Genomic DNA, 27007 nt, shown 5'->3' with positions numbered 1-27007 from the left:
AGCATTCAGGGATCAAGTATTCAGGGATCAAGCATTCAGGGATCAAGAACTGTGTCACGTATTGTGACATGAAATGTGTTCATGGATATATATGAAAAGGACCAAAGCACAAAAGAAATGTGCAAATGATGAAAATTATTTCCTTAATTGATAGACTATAGACTATCAAGGAGGGGGGAAGCGGACAGGAGAACTGTGTGACACAATATTGGCATAAATAACTTTATGTGAAAAACCCACAACTAACGGCAATATCAATAAAAATATATAAGCAGCTAACAAAATAGATGTCATTATAAAATTATGACTCTTCGTTTCGTGTTGTGATTGTCCCAGACCCTAAGGTCATGCTAGCAATTACAGTCAACATCATCATCAGAACTGATAATATAAATGAATTGTCGGTTTAGTCAGACACCATAAACTGGTGTACGATCTCTGGTTTAGTACAATAAGGAATAGGTGTGATTTAAAAAAAACAAATACTATCAAAGCCTAACTTCATTTCCTGCATTGACCTCAGTTTTGATTTAATCAAACTGGAAATAACTGAACTAAATTTACGCTTCGCAAAAAAAGATTCGGCGAGACTAAAAACATTTTCCTTATTGAACGAGAGTGAATTCGGGCCGGTGCACATGAACCTTTAAACAAGCTACTATATTGTATATGTAGTTTATCAAAAGCAATTCACTCTTTCATTACATCAAAATAATCAAATTTTATGTGTGGTTGAACCGTTTTGTCAAAAAGTTCTTTGGGTCTATCGTCATAATCGAACAACAGAAAGTCCTTTGAGTACTTCGCACGTATTTGTTCCAGGTCGTGCAACGGGACTTGCCGGTAGGCTTGTAAGAAGGCCTCCTTCTTGTTTGACCTTGACCTTGAGGACGTTCGCTTAAATGCACCAAGCATAACATTTATCAACTGAACTTCGGTTACCGTGTCGCTTTCTGCCGGTGTTAATGGATATTGTTCCTCCTTGGAAATAGATCCGGCTATCTGCATCTGTCTCCATAAACGACGAATGGCCGTATGGAATGGCAAACACTTCCCAAAACCCCCCCTATGTAAAAATGTCCGCGTGACATAGTCCACGAAGGAGTCGGCGGTGTATTCTATTCCAAAGTCTTTAATCTCAACTCGTTTACCTAAGATGCCCGCTTTATGCATAAGATACATGGAGTCAGTCTTAAAGGTTTCCATCTTGCCGATGACGTCATACTGGAGACTGCATACGTCACACCACTCCGTGACGGGGATGAAGTGGGCATCAAGTGATGTGATTGGTGTAGATATGATGGACTTGACAAATTCACCAAACGTGACGTCATGACCACAAGAACGGCTTTTCTCAGAAGAGCCATTTCTGAACTGCGATATGGTTTTTCTGCCAAGTCCCCATAGGTAGGTGTTGGGAGCCAGTATTTTATCAACATACGCAGAGAAAATACGGCTGTATGGGTCGCGGGTGTACATGAATTTCAACGAGGAATTAACCAGATTTCCAAGAGCAGCGTCGCTGTCTATGAATTTATGCAGGTGCCTTAACACATAGGGGCCTGCATTGAAGTCTTCGTATGCATACTCATATGGTGAGCGTATGGTTTCACCTCTCTGTTTGGTCACTGCATTCCAAGTTCGTCGCCAGAAGCTGGATCCTGCCTTAGCAACAGAGCAGTACAGCATGTTAGTCTGTTTCATGTACCAGAGAGTAGGGATGGTGGAACGAACGCCCTTGTCGCTTCCAGGAATGGTGTCACATGCCTTCTTGGCATGTTGGAGTCGTTTCTTGTATATCGTCTCATCAATTTCCTTAAAGAAAAAAACACACGGAATTTTTGGAGTACAATCAAAGATATCATTAGATACAATTTGTATAACTTCTCTACCGGTTTCCTTAATGTGACCAAGCATGTCCAGTGTGCGATTTATTCATTGTAATCTTAAAATAGTTCTCTGGTTTAAATCCCACTCACACAAAAATTATAATCTTTCTTTTAAATAAATCGTAGTCAAGATAGGATGGCTGCTTTGAAATACTCAAAAAGTTGTCAGGTTTCTGTCTCAGCTTCATTCCGGAAGTGACGTCAGTGTCTCCATCAGTGTGACCATCAGAAACTTTACACAAACTTGTTCTCACATCTCATGACTCATAATTTCATTGGATGCTATTTCATTCGAATCGGGTTCAAAACGAGACCTCAAGAGATATCGTTTTCTGTGTGCAATATAATAAAATAAAATATTATCATCATTTCAGCAATAATCCTGCGGGGGAGCACAACACTTTGTAACTGTCTGTGGAACTGAACCCGGGTTTTCGGTTTGACAAGCGAACACTTTCACCGCTGGGCTACCCAACCGCCCCTAATCATGAATCATTTCAAGGCTCATGCACTTACTTTATACACCTCCTGAACGTCACCGAGTGCCTTGTCGAGAATGGCGTGATACTGTTTCATTAAATATCCCCTTCTTCCCTTGAACGTCGAATTATAGGTTAGATCTAGAGTCTGGTGACGGTCTTGCGACAGAGCTTTTGCATTGACACCAACATCATGAATCTGAAATTAGAAACAGACCTGAACAACAAAAGTTGCAGGTTCGTACGCGTATGCATGCTGATAGGAGTCGCACATTTCTGTTTAGAGTTACGCCCCTTTCCGTGTAAGGAAAGGGTGATCTTTGGATCAGATCAGAATTAGCTCCGAAGGTATGCTGCCATTCCTGTGTGTTTCAGCTAAAGGCATTATCATGGCAATGTAATCCAGTTCCTGCAAGTGCGATGAAACTTGTAGACCCTATATCGGGGAATTACCATTAAGAGTGAGTGAGTGAGTTTATTTATACGCCGCTTTTAGCAAAATTCCAGCAATATCACAGCGGGGGACACCAGAAATGGGCTTCACACAATGTGGGGAATCGAACGCTCTTCGGCGTGACGAGCGAACGCCTTAACCACTAGGCTACCCCACTGCCCCATTACCATTACGAACGCCTGTACACAGTTAAAGGGGTAAACATGGAAATGAGTTACCCGACCTATTTTAACTAGACACGGTTGTCTATGCCAACGAGGTTTCACTGTTCATCAACTTTAGTATTGCAGAAAGTTCATGTACCATCTTTCGTGACACCCTGTTAATCCGAACTGAACCACACCTGTTGTAGGATAGTTGTGAGAGACAAAATGTCAGCCGTGTGAGGACTAAAACATCAAAAGATAGATGTTCACACAACAATATCATCAAATGCTAAAACAATAGAGGGCTGACCATCGCCAGAGCAAACCCAATCCCCTGTATTCGCCTGTGATTGGAAGTAAGATCAGCCTTTAATGTGAAGCTCGATACTGCCGTACTTACTGGCCAGCCTGGAAGTAGTTCTATTCCATTTGCAATATCCAAGCCGTAACCTGCAAAACAAATCAGTATCTGTAAAATCATTGTTCATAGAAATATCATGACATTTTAACAAACAATTAATGTTTTTACGCCGTTTGTCCGGCCACATAACGCTGGTAAGAAACGTCACATGCCAGGCTGTCACGTACTTGCTATACGTGTTATTGATGTTATTGATGCCATGTGCCTACAGCGACTTTGAACAACACTCCCATATATTGAACAGTGTGTATATTGCAGTAAACTGTCAGAGTTTGATCGATCCATTTTCATGCAAACAACATCTGGTGAAATATGAAAAAATAAACGATCTGTGTGGTTTATTTAACAGTATTCCACAGTTTCTATAATACACTGGCCCAAAAAGGAAACGCATAGGTGAAAATCCAGTGTTATCAGTGATGCTTTAATAACTTAAATTACATAACAAGTAATGATAATAGAGCAATAAAAATTCACACAGGTATTAGGACATGTGTATCCAAAAACATAGTCATTCACAGTGGTATTGAGAGTCTGTTTTTGATGGCACGGTCACAAAGTCACTATCTGGTGTGACCACCACGAGCCTCAACCACTGCTCTGCATCGCCTGGGCTTAGACTGTGTAAGACGTCAGATCCGCCGTTGTGGGATTCTTCTCCACTCATCCTGCAACGCATCGACAAGCTGTTGACGTGTCTGTGGTTGCGGCTGTCGGCGTCGTACACGTTGATCCAATTGGTCCCACAAATGTTCAATTGGGTTAAGATCCGGAGATTTTGAAGGCCATGGAAGAACTGTAATGTTGTTGATGGCAAGGAAATCTGTTGTAATGCGTGCTGTATGCGGTCTTGCGTTGTCATGCTGGAAAATTTCTCTTCTAGCGTCAATTACGGGAATAACATGACGTACCAGGATTTCATCACGATAGCGCACAGCATTCAAATTCCCTTGGACATGCACCAGCTCTGTTCTGTCATTCACAGATATGCCTGCCCACATCATTACACCTTCGCCGCCGTGTCTGTCGACCTCACGAACACACTGTCGAGCATATCTTTCATTTCGACGTCTGTAAATCCGCATCCTGCCATCATGTCCATACAGCAGAAACCGCGACTCGTCGCTGAACCAGATCCTCCTCCAGTTCAAGAGGGTCCATGGCCGAACGTTCCTGTTCCATTGAAGACGTGCACGACGATGGTGGTGTCGCAGAACAGGTCCTGTATGTGGTCGCATCGGTCGGATTCCATGCTCACTTAGGCGATTCCTGATGGTTTGTGCAGAGACTCAACGCAGCCCATGAACATTGTCGGTGGTGTACGCTGCAGTGACGGTCCGATTTCGCAGATGAAACACCCGGATGAAGCGGTCTTGCGCTGGAGTTGTCACCCTTGGTCTCCCACTCCTAGGACGATCTCTGGTCGAGTTGTGCTGCGTGTAGCGCTGCCAGAGACGGGAAATCGTACTCTGCCTCACGTTTAGATGTCTGGTAACTGATGACTGGCTTTCTCCAGCTTCCAAGTGGCTCTGTTTCTGCTTTCTTCGTTTAGTCGTGGCATCTTGAGGGTCGCATATACAGAATTTCGGAGAATGAATCGCAACAGGACTGCTGGCTTTTTATACCCATCAGTATCAAGATTCAGATCCCGTATTTGCACGTGCATCATGCTTTCAGATTTTTCTACATGCAGATTATACGGGGATATTTTCAAGGTGCTGTGTTTTGGCGAATAATCACCAAAGGTTGTGTTTGCGTGTGTTGGATAATTGTATGGGCTATATTCACACTTAATATTAATATTGACAGTCATTCCATGCCATATTTTTCGAAACAATCTACTTTGAAGATCAGAATTCAGCTATGCGTTTCTTTTTTTGGGCCAGTGTACCTGATATGAGACATGCATTGATTAACCTTGAAGTATTTATCACAGTGCGACATGGAATACCTGTGCTAACAATTGTGTCTGCATCGCTTTACGTTTACCTGATTCTGACGATCAAGTGTTCACTCAGGTTTCAACATCAGAGTTGGTAAATTATCTTGTTGACATAACTGTTAAAACTGGCATATATGATTCGGACCCTTTCACATGAGTTTAACGGCAATTACAGAATACAGGCCGAGTTTGTTTCTGAGTGAGTGAGTATTTTTGTACACTACTTTTAAACAATATGTCAGCAATAGAACGCGAAGTACACCAGAAATTAACTTCACACATTGTATCCAATTGAGGAATCGAACCCGGGCCTGCGGTGTAACGAGCGAACGCTTTATCCACTTGGCTATCCCACCGCACCTTTCTATCAAGTAATTATATAATCTGGGAGTTGTTAGTGTGTCAAAGGGTTCATACATGTTTGGTATGGTAGCCTATTCTGGGTATATTCTACTGTGACTTGCCAACCAAGCGGTTGCGTCTTTTTGTGTTCTAAGCCAGCGTTGGAGTTTGTATATGGCGTCTAACGTTGTACCCCCGTGGGTGGAACGCTTCCACAAGGCTATGCCATCGCCCCTCTGATTCAGAACGCCAGGAACGTAGTGTTTTAGTAACATAAAAGCATGACAGCTGTTACGTATGAAACCCTGGAAGGGACATTGTCGCGATGTCGCATTATCGCGTTGTCGCCTTCACAAAAACAAGTTGCAAAATAAATCAAAGTGCGACAACGCGACATTTAGGCCATTTGACTCTTTGTCGCATTGTCGCACTTTGGTTGATATTGACATACTTCAATGCCAATTGTAATATGTTCCCATATCGTTCATTATCATCACACAACAATCACTAGAAACGAATATATTATACAATGTTTGGAAATATTCAGTAATGTACGACAATGCCCTACTTTTAGGAAAAGTATATTTATTTTATCAGCCAATCACGAATCAGTGGAAATACAAGCAAAACCGCTTTGTGAGCTAATACAATTCCAATTGGCAAGGTATTGATTGCATAGTGACGCGCCTAAACTATTGAACATAAGGTGTATTGATTAAAATATCAAATAACGTTCTGCAAATCTCATCAATTACGCTCATGTCACGTAAGTATGAAGTTAATGCACTATACATTGTTTATGCTGTTTTATAATACAGCTGAATTCTCTTTTGAAGCTCTGCTAAATGTCATTTAATGGTAGGACCTTGTCCGTCACACAAGATTAAATTACCACGTTTTCACATCTACATATACACAGTAGCTTCTGTTCTGTAGAAAAGGCGACGATGCTTGTCGTAAGAGGCTCCCTGACTTGGTTGACACATGTCATCGGTTCCCAATTGCGCAGATCGATGCTCATGCTGTTGATCACTGGATTGTCTGATCCAGACTCGATTATTTACAGACCGCCTCCATATAGCTGGAATATTGCTGAGTGCGGCGTACAACTAAACTCACTCACTCACTCACTGTTCTGTAGATGTTCTTTAACACCCTCGGTTAGGGTCAGTTTAATTCTCTGTACTCTCTGGTAACTAACTCCTAAGTATTCCGATCACATTTTGGTACATGCATTTCTATAATACCTGTTTTATGTTTAAACCTTGGAATACAGAAAAATACATGTCTTGATACAACGTGTATCAAGTGACAGTCGGGTCTAAATTGTTTTTATGACAGAAGGACATGGACTTCGGTATGAATTGGCAAATGAATGGGCAAATAGTCTCAACGACACCGGTGATGTAATCGTTCTAATTCACATGAGTGAGTTTAGTTTTACGCCGCATGTGACTGAAAGGTAAATATTCAGTTGAACATAGTTGTTCCGAGAAATAGCGTTCCCACTGAAACCATACAGTTAAAATCAGTTTATATCAGCTTAATGTTATACATAGGCTCGCAGTATTAATCATGGTGAAGATGAAGAGAGTGAGTGAGGCAATGGATTTTATCACCCCTTTCAAGTATCCCAGTTATGTCACTGACTGTCAGCGTGGTGTTGGGGGCAAGCAGGTGTGATGCTGGCTTCCGACGTTCATCATCATGGTGAGTGAATTTACCGCGCTTTTAGCAACATTCCAGCAATATCACGGCGGGGGACAGCAGAAATGGGCTTTACACATTGTACCCATGTGGAGAATCGAACCCGGTCTTCGGCGTGACGAGCGAATGCTTTAACCACTAGGCTACCCCACCGTCCCTCATCATGGTGAAACACACAATCACTATTATAATGTTGACCTAGAAACAGAATCGGGGCGACCCAGGGCCCCGTCCCTCAAAGCGATCGTAGCGCTAAGGTGATCGTAACTCCCACACTTTAACATAGACTTACGACTGTGGTAACGCTACGATCGCTTTGAGGAACGGCACCCTGGATTCGAACCCACCCTCTAGGGACACAACAATGCACAGCGAAATGTCCTTTCAGGTACATAAGCTTACGTAGAATTTTCTAACTCGAATGAAAAATACTGTTCTACTTACCGTTTATAAAAATATGCGCGATGACAACAACTGCCACTAAACCAGCAATCAGACCCGGCACTCTTCTTCCTCGTCTCTTCGTAAATCCACATCGCCGTAGTTGCGGAAGGCAAACCATCTTCTGAAACAAAGACAACGATTTGTAAACCATTATAGAATATGAGCGACCTGGCACAAAAACACGTCATAAAATATTACTTTCAGTTACTTCACCTGGAATAGGTGTCACGTGAACATGATGTACCTTAGTGTTGAACTGGAACCTTGTACGCTCGGAACATTCGAAACCCTACCGAGTCCTATATTTGTGCCCAACGTTGACATCACTTCGTGAGCAAATATCAGTACGTTTGTGGAGTTTATTTACTCCTAAACCTACATGAGCATGCTTTCACTGTCTGACTCAACGTAGGAAGACACTGGGGTCCTACAAGGTGAAGTATTTCCACCCTACCTCTTGCACGTAATGCATGCGCTTCATACCGAACTCTGACGAGAAAATGTCTCGTGATGACCTTTTGGAGTGCAGTGTAAACATCAAGGGATGTTTCAACACTGGTGATGTTTTCGATGTTTAGGAGAGAAAAGTTTAAATCAAATATTGACGCATAAATGAAAGTATATACTATATAAATTAGATTTGTTGGAAACATTATCAAAACGCTACTTGGCTGAAAGCTGTTGCCGAAATACTGTAAGCTTAAGGTGTAAACACGATAATACCCGTTTCAAATACACCCCATTATATTACTATATTTTGTTTGTTTTAGTTGATCAGGTCGTGTCATTTTGATCTGGGAGGAGCCCGAAGTGTTGTAGGTTATATATGCTTAACTTGGCGGTCAGGCGTGTCACTGAGGCCTATTACAGAATTTGGTTATCATCCATCGACTATCAGACATAACTCATAGTGAGGATGCAGCCCTTCTCAGAATCACAACACGTTCATATGTTCAAGTGTTAAAAACAGAGTGGCTTTGTGGTCAGGCTCGCTGACTTGGTTGACACATGTCATCGGTTCCCAATTGCGCAGATCGATGCTCATGTTATAGATCACTGGATTGTCTGGTCCAGACTCGATTATTTACAGAACGCCGCCATATAGCTGGAATATTGCTGAGTGCGGCGTAAAACTAAACTCACTCACTCACTCCCTCCCTGAAAAATATTACTTTCCTTTCCAGCACTCCCTATAATACAAATGTTATAAATGAAGCAGGTCTAGATTGCCTCTGCTTCTGGATCGCCCATATTACTGGACTCCTTTTCAATTTAAATAGAGCTATTTCTTTCTCTGATATATATATTTTCAGAGACTTAGGGTTAGTCTATTACTGCCCCCGTGTGCGGAAAAGCTTAAGTCCGTTTTCTCCAACCTCAAACTGAAAACTACAAGCCAGCATTGACATATTTTAACAGCGTCAGTCCAGATATTGATGCTCGTGGAAAATACTGAACGCTGATCAATGTTCTTGTTCTACCGTGGTCGTTGGTGTAAAACATGCATGTGTCTACATGGATCGTTGCAGAGAGAATCAATATCCCTAATTGTTGAACACAAACGGAGAAAAATCCTGTTTATATTTTAATGGACGCTAATGACGTAGTCTCTATTGCACCAGATGAAACCTGGGTACAAACGATGCTCACTGTTCTCAAGATTGGTGTAAACTGGAAACGCCAATGCAAGAAATACCCAGTCTTGTTTATCCGCCAAAATAAAGCCTATTTGGCGTAAAGGGCAGATAACCCAGTGAAGACACTAGGTGTGTTCTTTTAAGTTAAAAATTAATAGGTATGTCCAGCACATGCTAATCACATAATTTGCATATAAAAGTAGTGTTATATTGCCTGACGCCCCACGACGCTAGTCCTGCCCAGTGACAGAGGCTTGTAATCAAACCGGACAATCAAGTGAACGATGGATAAGAAAATGAGCAGAACATAGACTTTATTAAGGTTTGAACCAGCTGGCTCCTCGTGACGGTGACTCGGTAATGCATTTACTGATTACGATGAAGCTAATAAAACGGTGTCTTAATTTTATATTATGTCAGTGGTGTACAACTGCAGAAATTCTGCTGCTTATAAATCAAGTAAAACGTTTAAGAAGTGATTCGTTTTGCAACACATTGGAGCAGTTTTAATGTCTCGGCCCAAACATTACTTTTACAGTTGAATCAGCATAGGTATATTCTTCTGGGATTATGGTCACACTTTAGTTATCCAGCAGAAACATCGAACCAGTTCAAGTAACTAAAACGCATGGAATCATGAATATATGTTGCTGAAATACCCTACAGAGCATGCTCTCACACTGTGTCAAAGCTAATACTTGTATCATTAAAAACACCGGTTTTTCACATAGGGGGCGGTGGGGTAGCCTAGTGGTTAAAGCGTTCGCTCGTCACGCTAAAGACCCGGGTTCGATTCCCCACATGGGTAGAATGTGTGAAGCCCATTTGTGGTGTCCCACACCGTGAATTGGATGGAATATTGCTAAAGGCGGTGTAAAACCAAACTCACTCGCTTACTCACTCCAAATCAAGCTTTTGATATCAGTGGTACATATCCCTCGAAGATACACAAATAGTGGTTCCACCAACGACATCTTGCATTCATATTAATAGATAATAGATATCTTTACAAATCATTTTAAACATTCAACAAGAACTAAGTGGGATGTTCAATACTACTCCCAATATAACCACGAATCGTTCACAAAACTATATTTCAAGCTAGAAACAAAAGTAAGTAAATTTTGTACATACGTCATGGGCCTGTCACACCGATAATGTCTTCTGTACTCAGTAAGCATGCATACTTTTGAAATGCTCACCTAGTTACCTGACTGGCTGTCCTTCACAATCGCAATCCGTTACTTGGATCAATGGCTGTATATGAACAAGCTGTGCTGTTCAGTTGATTGGAAATGTCTCCCGGGGATTCATGACGATGATTTTTGGTACATATTGTGCCAAACACAAAGGTATCACCATATGAAAGACCCGAATAGGTATTATGAGAGCAAATTATTGACGCACCATTTCAAAGAAACGAGAAGAGAGCTACGAGATTATTCATCTGGACGTGGCTCCGTCCATGTCATGCGCCATCATAACAGTGTCAGGACCCTACTACAAGTCGAAACAGTTAGTAACAACTAGGCCACTGGGTCAAACGTGGGTTCTTTCCAGGTTTTGTGTTTGTTTGTTTAGTCAAAATCGATTACACTTAAAATAAATCACGCTGACACTGGATTCTCTGGTCCAGACTCGATTATTTACAGACCTCTGCCATATAGCTGGACTATTGCTGAGTGTCGCTTTAAACACCAACCAACCAACCAACTAAAATAAGTCAACGATATTTACAATATGTGTTGGGGAACAGCATTCTAGTTAAGACTAGTGTTCAGTTCAATACGCACAGTATCCCAACGTTTGATACCATATGCAAACTCTAACGCAGGCTAAAAACACAAACAGACACAATCTCTTGATTGGCAAATCAAGGTCTAGTATACCAAGAATAGGCTACCATACCAAACATATGAAATCCTGTTAACAAACAACGCCCAAAATTAGAAAGGGGTTGTGTGGTTTGCCTTGTGGCTAAAACATTCGCTCGTCACCTCGAAGACCCGGGTTCGATTCTCCACATCGGTACCATGTGTAACGCCCGTTTCTGGTGTCCCCCGCCGTGATATTGCAGGAATATTGCTAAAGCGATACATAACTCAGAGACATGCAAATGTTTGTGTTTCCCTGCCTGCGTAAATGTTGCAAAACTAACTTATTTAGAAAGAACCTCTCACAACTAAAGGAACGCACTGGAAATATTCTTTGATGAAGTATTTACTGGGCAATCTACTTTTGCATATCTGGTCACTATGACAAAGGTGTTGGCGATACGACAATACTCGAGGAGATGTTTCAAAGGTGTAACTTCATGAAACACCCAACGCTCATATCCGGAACATACATGCATTTCCTTGATCAATGAATGCATTTGCTACTGTATTTACGTTTCAGCAGAGTAAAATCCGGCTTTTAGTTCCATAGTAAAAGTAGACCATTCCCCAGATTATTGCATGCCTTTACCAAAGTATTTACGGTTGGGTAGAGTACAATCATGGCTTTGGTTCCGTGTCAAAGCTGCTGCGAACATTTGCTGAGTCCGCGTTGTTTGATCTCCTCACAAGACTGACTGACTGAGTTTGGTTTTACGCCGCTTTTAGCAATATTCCAGCAATATCACGGCGGGGGACACCAGACATGGGCTTCACTCATTGTACCCATGTTGGGATTCGAACCCGGGTCTTCGGCGTCACGAGCCAACGCTTGAACAACTAGACTACCCCACCGCCCCTCCCCTCACAAGAACACGGACATGGTCGCACAGAGTCTCCTAAATCACCCTGTGTTTTATGGTTTGTGAGTGAGTGGGTCGGGTATTCGATTCCAGTATTAGTCAGCGAATTCTGGCAATTCAGGGGTGTAAATTCACGAATACAATTCAATACCAAATGAAAATATATAATGTCATATTTGCGTGCGTGGGAGTATCATGTGTAATATTGTAAATGGTATACTAGATCCCCAAACATCATGTAATGTGATGTGTACACCTATCGTATTTAGAAGACATATTTTGAAGTCATGCTGTTTTCTGAATCAATGACAGTTTTGTAGCCGGCCTTAAAAGATATGTCCTTCTTTGCAGAATCCATGTTTGGAGTTATCTCCCTTGTGTGTTTCCACCGTTAAGCGTATAAGTACATGGCACTCAGCCAGGGCATAAAGAGCAAGGATTATGTATATTTGATAGCTTACAGTGTTCCAGGGATCTTGTGTTATTATCCGCCTATAGTTCGACTTGATCGACTACACGGCGCAACCCTGAGCGCAGACCAGCCTATATTTAACATGGGTTTGTGTCAGGAGCCACCGGCGAGGAAGGACAAGCTCACCTGACCGTAAACACCTGATATACTCCCGATTTGTTCATGTACACATGCTAATGATATAGACGGATTCGTAAAGACATTGTTTTAGCATAGATTTTATTCAATCGTGGAAAGGGTTTTGTTGCATATTTAAAATACACCTAATTATAATTATCCTACGCAACTAAAGACACCCTACTTAGATATCACATGATCTATGTCCCATAATGTCCAGACACAAAGAACCGGGAAATTCGGGAATAAGAACTGATACTGCTTAAAATGTGTCAGTGAGTTCTTAAAACCAGTTTGACCTCGCACAACAGCACCATCCCAAAGCACAATTCACACGTCTTAAACTTTAAACAAAAAGGGATGGAGGCCTTTTGAAACAGCGATACGTCAAATGGTCATGATGTCCACACAGTCGGGGGTTTATGATTTCACAACTGCCACAATCACTTAACGTTATTGATTAATGCCACATGGTCAACCGTGCGTTAATTCCTATACACAGATTATTGTCAGTACTTACCGCGATGTATTTTGTCACTTGGTACGAACGTTAGAAGGATGGAGTAACACAAGCCATGATCCTTGTGTCTGGAGTCCAAAGGGCCGGTGACGGATGTTATCGATGAAATGAACGCGGCTGGACATGTAACTTTCCAGCAAAGGTGTGTGAGAAGCCTAATGCACATAATGGCTTCATGTGTGAAGCCTTTGTCATCCCATAGTGTATCTTATAAATAATCAATTGATTTTCGCATGCGCCACGTGTAGTACCTTAACCACTGGATATTTCTGATTCGTCATTGTTAAACATTTATACCGCTGTGGGGATTTTACGAGGTTTTGAATAATGCTCACAGAGGTCCATATGCGGATAGATAGATACGCGAGACTAATACCACTTACACTTGGGACTCGGTTGGTGTGTGTAAACGTAGTTCAGACAATGTGATGCTTGTTTTACATTCAGCCTTTGTTGTGGAGGAAACTTTGTAAGCATGTCTAGGCTGGGCTTCGTCTACACAAGGGGCGGTGGGGTAGCCTAGTGGTTAAAGCGTTCGCCCGTCACGCCGAAGATCATGGTTCGATTCCCCACATGGGTACAATGCGTGAAGCCCCATTTCTGGTGGCCCCCGCCATGATATTGCTGGAATATTGCTACAAGCAGCGTAAAACTAAACTCTCTCACTCTGGCTTAAATGAGTAAGTTGGGTTTAACGCCATTTACCTTTGTCAGCTTATCGGCGGGGGAACGCCCCAATTGATGCAGACCTCAGAGCTTTATGAAACACAAGAACAAGGTCATGGCCCTGAAAAACATAGAAACCAGGATCTACTGTTATAGCTTTCTGACGTGCCCACATTCCAGCGTCTCGGGCAACTGACCCCAAACGTCCATCGTTAATCATGAATTTTCTTTGAATAAGTGCAATAAACTGTGCTAAAAACGCCGACAAAAACAACGTGAAAGCTTGGGGCGCGAGTCTGAGTGGAGCCGCCTCGGTGTAGATCTTGGCGGTAGTAGCAAATATTCATGTTTAAAATTTAGAATGAAATTTCTTTTCTATCTACACCAAGATCCTACACAAACAATCCATTGGTTTCATTGGTTTACATCATAAGCTCTGCTTTGGATGGTCGCTGTGGTATAAAGAAATAGGTTTCTATACGTCTGTTGCAAGTTTAATGTGGTATATTCAAGTGCAAACATCAGGTGTACGGGCCATTTCTATTGCATTTTGTATTTATTTATATTATGTTGAAATAGATTAGTTAAAAGGTGCAATAGGGCTCTTTTTGTTGTATTTCGTCCACAGTTGACATAAGTTAGTTAAAAGGTGGTATAAGGACAATTTGTATTGTATTTCGTCCACAGTTGACATAAGTTAGTTAAAAGGTGGTATAAGGGCTATTTCTTATTGTATTTCGTCCACAGTTGACATAAGTTAGTTAAAAGGTTGTATAAGGACAATTTGTATTGTATTCCGTCCACAGTTGACATAAGTGTGGTATAAGGACAATTTGTATTGTATATCGTCCACAGTTGACATAAGTGTGGTATAAGGACAATTTGTATTGTATACCGTCCACAGTTGACTTAAGTGTGGTATAAGGACAATTTGTATTGTATACCGTCCACAGTTGACATAAGTTAATTAAAAGGTGGTATAAGGACAATTTGTATTGTATTTCGTCCACAATTGACATAAATTAGTCGATAGTTTGTATGAGGTTAACACGCCACCCTATGCAGTATCTGGAAGGAACGTCCTATACACTGGAGCAGGCAATAACCTGATTCGCCAGTAGCAACAACTGACTGTAACATTCAAAATACTTTAGCATTTGCCCCGTTCTGTTGCGATTATCATTAAACGGATTTGTCTGCCTGAATTTTGACGTTAATCCCAATTATACAGTTTGTGTCAACATAGGATGGAGGTCAAATAATACATTTACTGTCATCGTCGCGGAACGCCCTTAATTACATGTCATATCAAAGGTACTGATAAACCCGAATAGCATATAATATAAACGTTTCACAATTAGAAACTATAACAAACCTCGATAAGCGGCTTTAGTTCGTGAAACTCTCGCTGAATGTGACAAGAACGACATTTTGATGACGCGGTGAAATATCCTGCTCTCAAAGAGGAAAGGTCGCGTCCTGTATCTAATAATTCTGTCTTCTATAAATTGTCAAGCGTTGTGAGATTTTGGCCAATACGGGAATATTCACCGAGAAGGTTCAGTTTCTGTTGTGTTGCGATCTTACAGTCAAGAATGACCTTAGTTGTGAACTTGTTCGTGTGTTTAGCTGCCCTGGCGTGCCTCGGCCATGTATTGGGTGAGTGACTTCTATATTGCATAAATCCGGGGAACTGTCATGGAATTGAATATCTTTGGGTGCCATGTTGAAGATTTAGTATAAATGAATTTTAATTTAGTTCACACTTTGTTCAGGATTTTTTTAACATTATGCAGAAACAATGTTTATAGAAGTGCATGCAACCAGGGACATGTACAGCACATATGGTTAGAGAAATTATGTAACGGAAAACCATAGAACAAATGCTGGATAGTTTAACGTATTTATCAAATTTGATAAAATATATTTAATAGAAGTATTGTTTCTGATGGCCATGGCATGATATATGTACATTGCAAGATACTTTATGTCTGTTTGATTTTAGAGATGACATAGGATATAAAATTTGTCAATTCCAGGATTCAAATATAAATATTTCTCTATGCATTCTTTTCTGATATTTGCATACAATGGATGAAGAAGCAAAAACTAGTTACACTATTTATATATCTTCCATCTCTAGGCAAGTGCAATAATTTCCCTCAAAATTCGTAAATGTCTATCGTTTTGTATGAGAATCCCATGAGAACTAAAGCTGAAACGGGATAGTGCTGTTCGGAATTTCTTATTATACTAGCCACGAAAAGAAACTGTACATTGTCAAAATACTTTCGAAATTTGAAAATATACCAATAAAGTTTACATGAAAATTTTAATAGGTGGTATTGTGACTCGCTTTCTCTTATTAGTGATGGGCCTAGTTTGCTCCTGGGTGTGCTGTTTTTGATGGCGGTATTGATAGCTTTGTTTACAGGGCTGCTGGGGTAACTGTTCAAGGAGGTGACCGTGGCCTTGCGATGGTTCATCTCCTCATCGATGTTTTCAGGGCGCTATAGTTAATGTTGGTTAGGTGGTTGGTTTTTTATTAAACCAGCTATTCCAGTTAATTGGTCTGTAAATAATTGAGGTTGGACAAGACAATCCAGTGATCAACATCATGAGCATCGATCTACGCAATTGGGATCTGATGACATGTGTGAACCAAGACAGCAAGCCTGACCATCCGATCCCGTTAGTCGCCTTTTAGGACCAGTATGGGTTGCTGAAGACCAATTCTAACCCGGATCTTCTAGGGTTCTATAGTTAATGTTGGTTGCAATCCGATCCCGTTAGTCGCCTCTTAGGACAAGTATGGGTTGCTGAAGACCAATTCTAACCCGTATCTTCTAGGGTTCTATAGTTAATGAAAATGCCGGATCTGGATTAATATTAATATTTACATTTGGTTATAAAATATTATCTGCAAATGTTACGATTTTTTTCTGTGGGGAATTGACTGAATCCATTTATGAAACTTGAAATGCATTTTTGTCAAGTTACTTGCACTTCAAGTTGTTTGTTTAGTGCCGACAGTTTTGGATACAACTGTCCCAGCACACCAAAGGGTTATGTCTCTGAGAATGACCATCAATCTGTTAAGTCGCCACTTACAACCAGCATAGGTTGTTGGGGACCTGTTCATGGTGTGGTAGAACCGAATGCTCGTGCTAAAGTGTGACACAGCGTGTTATAGACACATCAATCTGAAGCACCAAAGACAAATTAACTACTATACAGTGTATGTAAGAGAAAGTCTACTCTTGAAAACTCTATTTGACCTAAACATTATAATGTATTTAAAAACTGACTATGAGGAATATAACCTCGGAAAGACTATGAATTTAATCGATGTAACAGCCTAGTGTTTCAGGCGTCCGAAGACCCGGTTCGATTCCCCACATGGGTACAATGTGTGAAGCTTATTTCCGGTGTCCCCCCGCCGTGATATTGTTGTTGAAATATTGCCAAAACGGCGTAAAACCATACTCACTCACCTATATCACCATCAAATCACCATGTCTTGTTTCAGTTTTCCCTACTATCACACATGAGTGTATTCTTTCCTTTGCGGGGCGGTAGAGTAGCCCAGTGGTTAAAGCGTTCGCTTGTCACGCCGAAGGCCCTGGTTCGGCTCCCCATATGGATACTGTGTGTAGCCCATCTCTGGTGTCCCCCGCCGTTTTATTGCTGGAATATTGCTAAATGCGGCGTAAAACTAAACTCACTCATCCTTTCCTTTTCCCAGTAATTTAGTTTAACAGATGTCAGCTGTCACAATGTCTTGTCGTCCGACCCCATGACACGTAATAGCTGTCACAGCTGGGTCACATGCAGTAAATGTCGCGAAAGGTTATCAATTCCTGGCAACAGGTGGTTTGTATTTGGTAGACAGCTGATCGTCCTGCTGGTACCGGGAATTACAGGCCCGTATATACTGTCATCCTCATCAAATGACATTGTTGGCATGGAAATAGATCGATTGTTATTGATGAGTATTCGTCAGTTTTAACCTCATATTACTTGGTCGTGATAGCAGCACTGCTAAAGTAATGGCTAAACATTCATAGCCTGCATAAACATGAATTACGCAATTTTCCGATTTCAAGGTGAGGTGAGGTGAGGTGAGGTGAGGTGAAATTGGGTTTAACGTCGTGCTTGAGAATATTTCGCTCATATGACGACGTGCATGCGTGTGTATGTGTATGTGCGGCTGCTTGTACTAGCCCAGACTTAAGCTGGTTTTATAGTGCTAGCCCACTGAGATACCATGCGGCAGTGAAGCATGAATACCCACTCAGACACATTATACTGACTCCGAGCCGACCAGTCCTTGTTGTACCCATTAATACCGAGCGCCAGGCAGGGACCAACAAGTACCATATTTTAACGTCTTTTGGTATGACGCGGTCGGGGATCGAACCCGCGACCTTCCGCTCTCCGGGCGGACGCTCTAACCACTACACCACGGAGGCGGTCTCCGATTTCAAAACTAAATGTCAGTGATATATTTTTCCGTTTTGTTCTGGTTGAATTGTTTCATTGTTGGCTATTTAATGCCACACTCTGTCATGTTCCAGAGATATATAATTAATCGATAGGCGAGTGTGGACCAGAAAAACCAGTGGTCGATATCATGATCAACGATGACCCCTCGCCGGGTTACGATGGCACGTGTTCAACCAATGTACCGTAAGTGAGTTGGGTTTAACGCCGTCTTAAACTTGACAACGGATATTTCACTGCTTTGTAGATCTGTTTACACCCTGGTCTCTTAAACTCATGTCATATTATATTTTGAAGTCTCTTTACTTAAACTTGACAGTGATAACCTGGCAACAAATGGATACCCGGTCTCGAAAGGCAAGGGAATGAGAACACAAAAATAAAAACATTGCTATAACATTGAGTGAGTGACCTGGATTTTACGCCGCATTTAGCAATATCTCAGCAATATCTCGACAAGGGACAGCAAGAAGGAGTTTCACGCATTGTTCTGTTCCCTTTGAAAGGAATCGAACTCAGCGTTCCGGTGCGTCGGGCGAACGATTTAAGCATCGGGCTGACCCATGGCCAACATTTATAACAGACAGATATTTGTATTCCAAAGGGTGATACTTTGCTGGGGGTAGACTCTATGCCCTATTAACACGCTTGTCGGACATAAGCAATAATAATTATTCATATCTGTACACACCATAATCATTTGTAGGATCGTGGTGTAGATAGAAAAGAAGTTTCATTCTAAATTTTAAGAACATGAATATTTGCTACTACCGCCAAGATCTACACCGAGGCGGCTCCACTCAGACTCGCGCCCCAAGCTTTCACGTTGTTTTTGTCGGCGTTTTTAGCACAGTTTATTGCACTTATTCAAAGAAAATTCATGATTAACAATGTATGTTTGGGGTCAGTTGCCCGAGACGCTGGAATGTGGGCACGTCAGAAAGCTATAACAGTAGATCCTGGTTTCTATGTTATTCAGGGCCATGACCTTGTTCTTGTGTTTCATAAAGCTCTGAGGTCTGCATCAATTGGGGCGTTCCCCCGCCGATAAGCTGACAAAGGTAAATGGCGTTAAACCCAACTTACTCATTTAAGCCAGGGTGAGTGAGTTTAGTTTTACGCTGCTTGTAGCAATATTCCAGCAATATCATGGCGGGGGACACCAGAAATGGGGCTTCACACATTGTACCCATGTGGGGAATCGAACCATGATCTTCGGCGTGACGGGCGAACGCTTTAACCACTAGGCTACCCCACCTCCCCTTGTGTAGACGAAGCCCAGCCTAGACATGCTTACAAAGTTTCCTCCACAACAACTGCAGAAAAAGATAAATGCCCTTGAATTATTTTGCGAGGAAACAGGAATGAAAGTAAACCTTAAGAAAACAAAAGTGGTTGTTTTCATAAATTGTGGGCCTCTTAGGTCTTATGAAAAGTGGTATTTTAATGGGGAACAAATAGAAACAGTATATTTTTATAAATATCTTGGCATCATATTTACACCAAAACTTGTTTGGTACAGGGCACAATTATGTTTAGCTTCTCAAGCTAGAAAGGCAATTTTATCAGTTAATCACTTTCAAAGGAAATTCGGAAACATTAACTGTACAGATCTATTCAAAGATTTTGATGCACTGATCACACCAATATTATGCTATGGATCAGAAATATGAGGAACTTCCTATTGTAAAAGTATTGAATCGGTACAGCTTGATTTTTGTAAAAAGTATCTGAAAATAAATAGGTCATCTTGTAATTCCATGGCCCTGGGTGAATGTGGCAGATTGCCCCTGCAGCTTAATTATATGACCCGTGTAATCAAATATTGGTGTAGATTGTTACAACTTCCTCATGACAGATTACCTTTCAAAGCTACCTTATGCTCAAGTCTTTAGATGATAGTGGTAGAACTACATGGGCATCAAAAGTTAAAAATCTTCTGTTTAATTTTGGTTTTGGATATGTTTGGTTGAGCCAAGATGTTGGTGATGTAAAGATGTTTATAAGCTTATTTAAACAAAGATTATCAGATAATTTAAAACAGTCCTGGTACTCTTCCCTGAGTAATATTCTTCCAAATGCAACTATTATCAGTATTTTAAATCAGCGTTAAATGTTGAATGTTATTTATCGCTTAACCTTTCTACACATTTAAGAGCTGTTTTAGCACAATTTAGGTGTAGTAATTTTAAAATAGCTGTAGAAACCGGGCGTTATAACAACACTGATTATAATCAAAGATTTTGTATATCATGCAAATCTAAAGGTCTTACCTATATTGAAGATGAATTCCATGTACTGTTCATTTGTGAATCCTATTCACACCTAAGAGAGAGGTTTATTACAAAATGTGTTAAAAAGCCTTATACTGTATATTCTTTAGCAAATCTGTTCAAGAATACTAATACTACCTTGTATCTATTTTATGTTAAAAGGATTATTATAAACACACATGAAAGCACATTGTGCCCCTGGCTACACTGAAATTTCCTTTGAATGTATTTTGGGCCTATGGCCTTTTACTGCAAATAAACTCTGTCTGTTTCTGTCTGTCATTTAAGTCAGAGTGAGTGAGTTTAGTTTTCATCGCTTGTAGCAATATTCCAGCAATATCACGGCGGGAGACACCAGAAATGGGCTTCACACATTGTACCCATGAGGGGAATCGAACCCGGGTCTTCGGCGTGACGAACGGACTCTTTAACCACCAGGCACTTGTTTTAGTCAAAACTCATTTTTTACAGGTCAGCTGGTGGATAAGAACCGAATATTATTACGGGGTATGGGCTCGAGAGTAGTATGGCGTCAAGGTTGAATTAGATCCGTGCAACACTAATAAGGTTAAATAGAGATTTCATTACTAAGCGCCAACCTGTTCGAGCCAGAGAACCCTACATACGGAAGTAGTGACCCCATGAGTCAGCGTGACGTCAAGAGATGCCGCATTATGTGGCTGGATGTGTGCACGTCAGTGAGTGAGTGTGGTTTGATACTATAACATTTCAGGAACCCAGCATTGGAATCGAACAAGGACAAGAGACCACTTGAACCACCTGGCTACCCGATCTAAAATTATGTAGTTTTCTATGTTTGTCCTGTTTTTAACAACCGTCTGTTGTTTTTTTCATTAGGAGCAGAAGACAACTCAGAGGAGATTCATGGACAGGTTCAAGATATGATCGACAGGTAAGATATTCATTTATTATTTTCCTTTTCAACCGTTATATACATTGTATGAAATAGCGCCTGCCTGGCGGCCCGCTGCTTGCTGGTTACATGGCGGGCTTACAACGTTAATTTTATTTAATAGCACAGAGCCCTCTTACCGGTACGACCTCGTAAAGCAGGTCGTAGACCACCTCTTACTTTTTTACCCTGTTTCAGAAGGACCTCGTATATTTACACTGTGTCGTAAACAGCCCAAAATTTAGGACCCCGATTGACCTGTCGTAAATGCTTTACGAGGTCGTAAACACTACAAAGATAGCGTCAGCGATTATGGCACTGCAAGTGATTAAAACGCGCAAACAAAGAAGACCTGAGAAATTTTGAGACAGGTCGAACGTGCTCGGCACTCGTGTTGTTTTCATTAGAGCCCCAAATGAACAAACCTACGCTGTTCCGACCTCCCTGCAAGTGTTGTGTACACAGAGGTATTTGGCAAATGGGGTTTTCCTCAGTGAAATCGGGGATCTCCATGGAGTATCCCGAGCTAGTGTGTCAAGAATACTCCGCGACACCGCTAGTGCTCTGGCCGTGTATCTGGACTTGATTAAAAACCCTGGGTGCCACAGGGACATATGTCCTTCCTCTTCAACCCTCACTTTGAAGTCCAATAAAATTGTAAATATATCACGCACACAAATATACTTCACAGTTTTGTATTCTGCGGGAAATTCACTGTTTCTTGATACCATCCACTAAAAGACAAAGCTAAAGTGCTTAAATAACCTTTCAAAATAGGCTTCATCGTAAATGTCGCCATTTTATACACAATACGAAATCACGATTCACAGCATTATTTGCTGTACAGTGTAGACAGTATGTTTTCAAATGTGAAAATCGGATAATTACTGGGAGTACTGAATTTCAAAAATAACATATTAATGATAACTGAAATCAGTTTTTCATGATATCACTAATGATAATCTGAAACGCTGCCGATGAACCTAGAATCGGTTTGGATGTTTTCGAAAATATACTTACACGAACGCCGAAGTGCGCTTTCCACCATATTGGATAGTGTTTAGAAAATCACGTCTCGCAAAGGCCGGTATTGAGACGCCTATTACCACATAACGTATATTTCATAGTCAGCTGCGACAAATGCATCACTGAATTCCCCATAAATTTTGAAATGAAATCACAGTTGGTCTTTGTTACCAATAACAAACGCTACTGTAGTTTGAAATGTACACAAAGAAAAAATCCGATTTATACTGCGTAGCAGCCGGCTATTCATTGCTTGCAATGGCTCAATACCTTTAGAATATGTATGGAAAGAGTAGCATAGCAAGAAAGAGGAAATTTAAAACAGATACAATGCAATGATTTGATACTTCATAAGAAATTGTCAACGTTTCCGTGCAGCGTGACGCCATAACAGACGCAAAATCACACAGAACGACAACGGTAATTATCAGCATTTCTGGCTTCTTCTCTTACTTACAAAGAAAACATATAACAATACACAGATAGTCAGAGTCACTCTGATTACTTACATTTCATATGTACAAACGATCCCTGAAGCAAGGGAAGAGTCCTCGCAAAATCCTGTGTACCCTTGTCAGCGAAGCCGCCATTTTGTAAGAAATCGGTCATCGGTTGTGATGTCACACGTCAACGTAACATTGTGGTATACTACATATTAAGCTTTGAGGTGAAGGTCGGATGAAAAAAAAGTAAACACGATCGTCCTAACCTTCTGACCCCTTTCAGTACTATGATGTATATTTTGCGTATCATTCAGATATTTTTTTTCATGAAACTAAATTTAGGAGGCTTTTGTGAAACGCGGGCCAGCCCCGTAGGCCAATACATATTCCAAGGGTATATATATAACCATGTCATTGAGTACGGGAAAAAATTCGAAAATACTTTACAATTGTGGTAGCTAGACGACGTCTGTATAGTTCATGATCAATCAAACCATAACTTCCACAGATCAGCCTACCCATTTATCTAACACTAAATGTGATTGGTCTAGAGAATGCTTTCAGCCAATGAACAATGTTGTTCTTTTCTAATAGTATGTAACAATCACACATCTTCGAATATGTATTTATTCATTAATTATATTTATTTTAACACCTATCTCAGTTTCTTATTTTTTATACAGGGCTGGTTACCTGTTAACGGGGCCAGCAACATTTTTCAGTTATCAGCCCTGTGGGCTTCCTGTGGTTGTTGGGAGTTTCACAGACTGTCATATGGACATATTGCTGAGAGTTTATTCATTAGTTCATTGATGCTCTATATTTAGATAAAATATAAGTGCACCGGGTGACCAACAACACCATTTCTATAGGTAAATGTCTCCAATCAACCGTTGTTTGTGTAATATAAATTTAAATGACATCAAGCAACTGGTTGTTCTTTAAGGAATACAATCGATGAGCTGTTTACCTGTTTTTGTCAATTACCAAATTGATCATGAAGCCTCGAGATTACCCAAGTGAGATATGCAACAGTGTCAATATCACTGTCTGCCGCCTGAACGTCATCAGTTTAGGACAACGTTAACAAACAGTTAATCACTGCAGCATATGCAGAGGCGGATCCAGGAATTGTCAAAGGGGGTGGGATTGGGGGATGGGGTGTTCAGGGTTCAAACCCACTGAACCCCTCCTCGGCTCCGCCTATGCAAAAACATTTACTTCAATGAGGTCTTAAGTCATTTTCAAAAGGGGGATGGGATTCGAACCCACTGAACCCCCCTCTGGATCCCCCAATGATGTGGCAGCCAAACACACCACTACAACACTATGTAAATCATGTCATACACCGCATCCATAACTTACACGCACACCTACAGGACTATTCTGACTTGGAATTTTGTTGGCCGTATGTATATCAAAATCATATACTTCGCAGTCCGAAGCGAAACAAAATATAAACTACATCACCTAACACATTTGACTTGGTTTGATTCCACGGGCACAGATGTGACTTGTCTGAATATTTAATTTGATCATTTGGCAAACATAAAATTAATCGATTGAAACGTTGAGGATCTTCAAGATATCAAAATATTCCAGAAATGTTTTGTGCGAAACGTTCAGCAAATAACAACCCAAAGTGTAGTAGAGACCCAACTTCAGATGATTTTAATATTGTTTCAAGCGCCGTAAAATCCCCCTAGATAACTTCCTATCCTTGTTTCAGTCTGAGCTCGGCCGCGAGACGAGCGAGTGACGGTGACGCCAGTGACGTCAAGCGTGACGGACAGCTTCTGGGTTTCGGAGGCCGGTGTGGTTGGTACAACGACAAGTGTTCTGCTTGGACCACCCACTGCTGTGATCCTTGGAAGTGCAAGTACCAGAAATGGACCCATCGCTTCTCCAAGACTGGGGGTCGCTGCCTCTAGACGCTGAGGTCGATTTAATAAAGCACCGTATAATGAGTACAACAGTGTCTGTTATAACTGAAATATTACTCAGTAAGAATTTATTTACGGTTCGTCCGTATCATTTTCATAGTTTAGCCAGCACAAAGTAGTACAAGTTTCTGATCTGAGCTATTTTATCCGTGAAGGTCCGGGTTAGAATGAACCTTCAGTAACCCATGCTTGTCGAAAGAGGCGACTAACGGGACTGGGTGGTCAGGCTCGCTCACTTGGTTGACACATGTCATCGGTTCCCAATTGCGCAGATCGATGCTCATGTTTTTGATCACTGGATTGTCTGGTTCAGACTCGATTTTGTACAGACCGCCACCATATAGCTGGAATATTGCTGAGTGCGGCGTAAACTAAACTCACTCACTCTGAGCTATTCTGAACTGAGTGGAGATGAGAAGCCGTGTGTGAATGAAGTGATGTGAATCCAGCCACACACTCGCTGACTCACTCATTCACTCACTCACTCACTCGACGAAGAGGAGAGCAAATCCTGAATCGCCCTGATTATGATATACCTGGTCTGTAACCACTATACCTGTGAGTCACAACAGGCTTACACACTCCTCATATAACCTAAATGATAGTCAAAGTGGAGTCAAACATGCCCCACTCACTTTGGTGTGAAGCTGCCAAACACAGAATGAGGTTCGATTCCCTCCAGGGTAAAAGAAGGAACCATTGCAGATTATCACAGAGTTTTCTGTAGAGAGTAGCTGGATCTGACAACACAATACCAGCCATCAAGGAAGTTCGAAACTCGTGAATCTTTCAACGTGGATTCCACGACGGCTGGAAGCTAAAATTGCCACAACACAAATTGAGGTTTTTAATTTCCTCATTGTGAAACCATCCTTGGTGTATATGCATTTATATATGTAACAAGTTGGCTCATAGCCATTTCCGTGTGACAAATACACGGCATAGAAGATGTATGGAAAACTAGAAGGTATGTCTTAACTAAACGAACACAATACAGATATATAGAACATGTATATACTAACACAGAAGCAGAACGAAATGCAGCCATTGACACTAACTCAGATACAGGGGAAGATGTACACCAGCCCAAAAAACAGCTTCCATGTATGAAAGGAACACAGTTATGGTGAAGCATGGAAGATCAAAGATAACAACGAGGCAGGGGAACATGGATAACAACAATACAGTTACTGGACAACATGGATAACAACAATACAGTTACGGGGGAACATGGACTACAACAATAGAGTTACTGGACAACATGGATAACAACAATACAGTTACTGGGGAACATGGATAACAACAATACAGTTACTGGGGAACATGGACTACAACAATACAGTTACTGGGGAACATGGATAACACCAATACAGTTACGGGGAACATGGATAGTAACAATACAGTGACTCTGGACAACATGGATAACAACAATACAGTTACTGGGGAACATGGATAACAACAATACAGTTACTGGGGAACATGGACTACAACAATACAGTTACAGGGGAACATGGATAACAACAATATAGTTACGGGGGAACATGGATAACAACAATACAGTTACGGGGAAACGTGGATAACAACAATACAGTTACGGGTGAACGTGGATAACAATATAGTTACGGGGGAACATGGATAACAACAATACAGTTACAGGGGAACATGGATAACAACAATACTGTTATGTTAAACATGAGCAACAACAATACAGTTACGGGGGAACATGGATAGTAACAATACAGTTACGTTACGGGGAACATGGATAGCAACAATACAGTTACTGGGCAACATTGATAACAACAAAACAGTTACGGGGGAACGTGGATAACAACAATACAGTTACGGGTGAACGTGGATAACAAGATAGTTACGGGGGAACATGGATAACAACAATACAGTTACAGGGGAACATGGATAACAACAATACAGTTAC

The 27007-nt window shown here is 41.1% G+C and overlaps 2 protein-coding genes across 11 annotated transcripts; one reads left to right on the top strand and one right to left on the bottom strand.

Annotated features, from left to right (window-relative positions):
* Positions 1 to 208: 208 nt before the first annotated feature.
* LOC124261366 lies at positions 209 to 13504 on the bottom strand. 3 transcript variants are annotated; one of them, XM_046695665.1, is made up of 5 exons: positions 13308 to 13504; positions 7825 to 7945; positions 3369 to 3418; positions 2406 to 2567; positions 209 to 1815 (listed from the first exon to the last, which is right to left on the bottom strand). In XM_046695665.1, the coding sequence occupies exons 2-5, from the start codon at positions 7940 to 7942 to the stop codon at positions 691 to 693; spliced, it is 1455 nt and encodes a 484-aa protein (XP_046551621.1). In that variant the 5' UTR covers positions 7943 to 7945; positions 13308 to 13504; the 3' UTR covers positions 209 to 690. The 3 variants fall into 3 exon arrangements, with proteins under 3 accessions (XP_046551621.1, XP_046551622.1, XP_046551624.1); XM_046695666.1 differs by having other exon boundaries at positions 7825 to 7942; XM_046695668.1 differs by lacking the exon at positions 13308 to 13504 and adding an exon at positions 10596 to 10808.
* On the top strand, positions 5477 to 25099 carry LOC124261367. 8 transcript variants are annotated; one of them, XM_046695672.1, is made up of 4 exons: positions 5477 to 5530; positions 18551 to 18662; positions 21608 to 21662; positions 24861 to 25099. In XM_046695672.1, the coding sequence occupies exons 2-4, from the start codon at positions 18617 to 18619 to the stop codon at positions 25060 to 25062; spliced, it is 303 nt and encodes a 100-aa protein (XP_046551628.1). In that variant the 5' UTR covers positions 5477 to 5530; positions 18551 to 18616; the 3' UTR covers positions 25063 to 25099. The 8 variants fall into 8 exon arrangements, 6 of the variants coding, with proteins under 6 accessions (XP_046551628.1, XP_046551626.1, XP_046551630.1 ...); XM_046695670.1 differs by having other exon boundaries at positions 5477 to 5534; XM_046695674.1 differs by lacking the exon at positions 18551 to 18662 and adding an exon at positions 7233 to 7383 and having other exon boundaries at positions 5483 to 5530.
* The last annotated feature ends 1908 nt before the right edge of the window (positions 25100 to 27007 follow it).

Source organism: Haliotis rubra, unplaced genomic scaffold (assembly GCF_003918875.1).
Source record: "Haliotis rubra isolate DU_JTF1 unplaced genomic scaffold, ASM391887v1 Scf799, whole genome shotgun sequence".
NCBI lineage: Eukaryota > Metazoa > Mollusca > Gastropoda > Lepetellida > Haliotidae > Haliotis > Haliotis rubra.
Note: the sequence above shows the minus strand (reverse complement) of the source record. Positions and strands in the feature narration are given on the sequence as shown.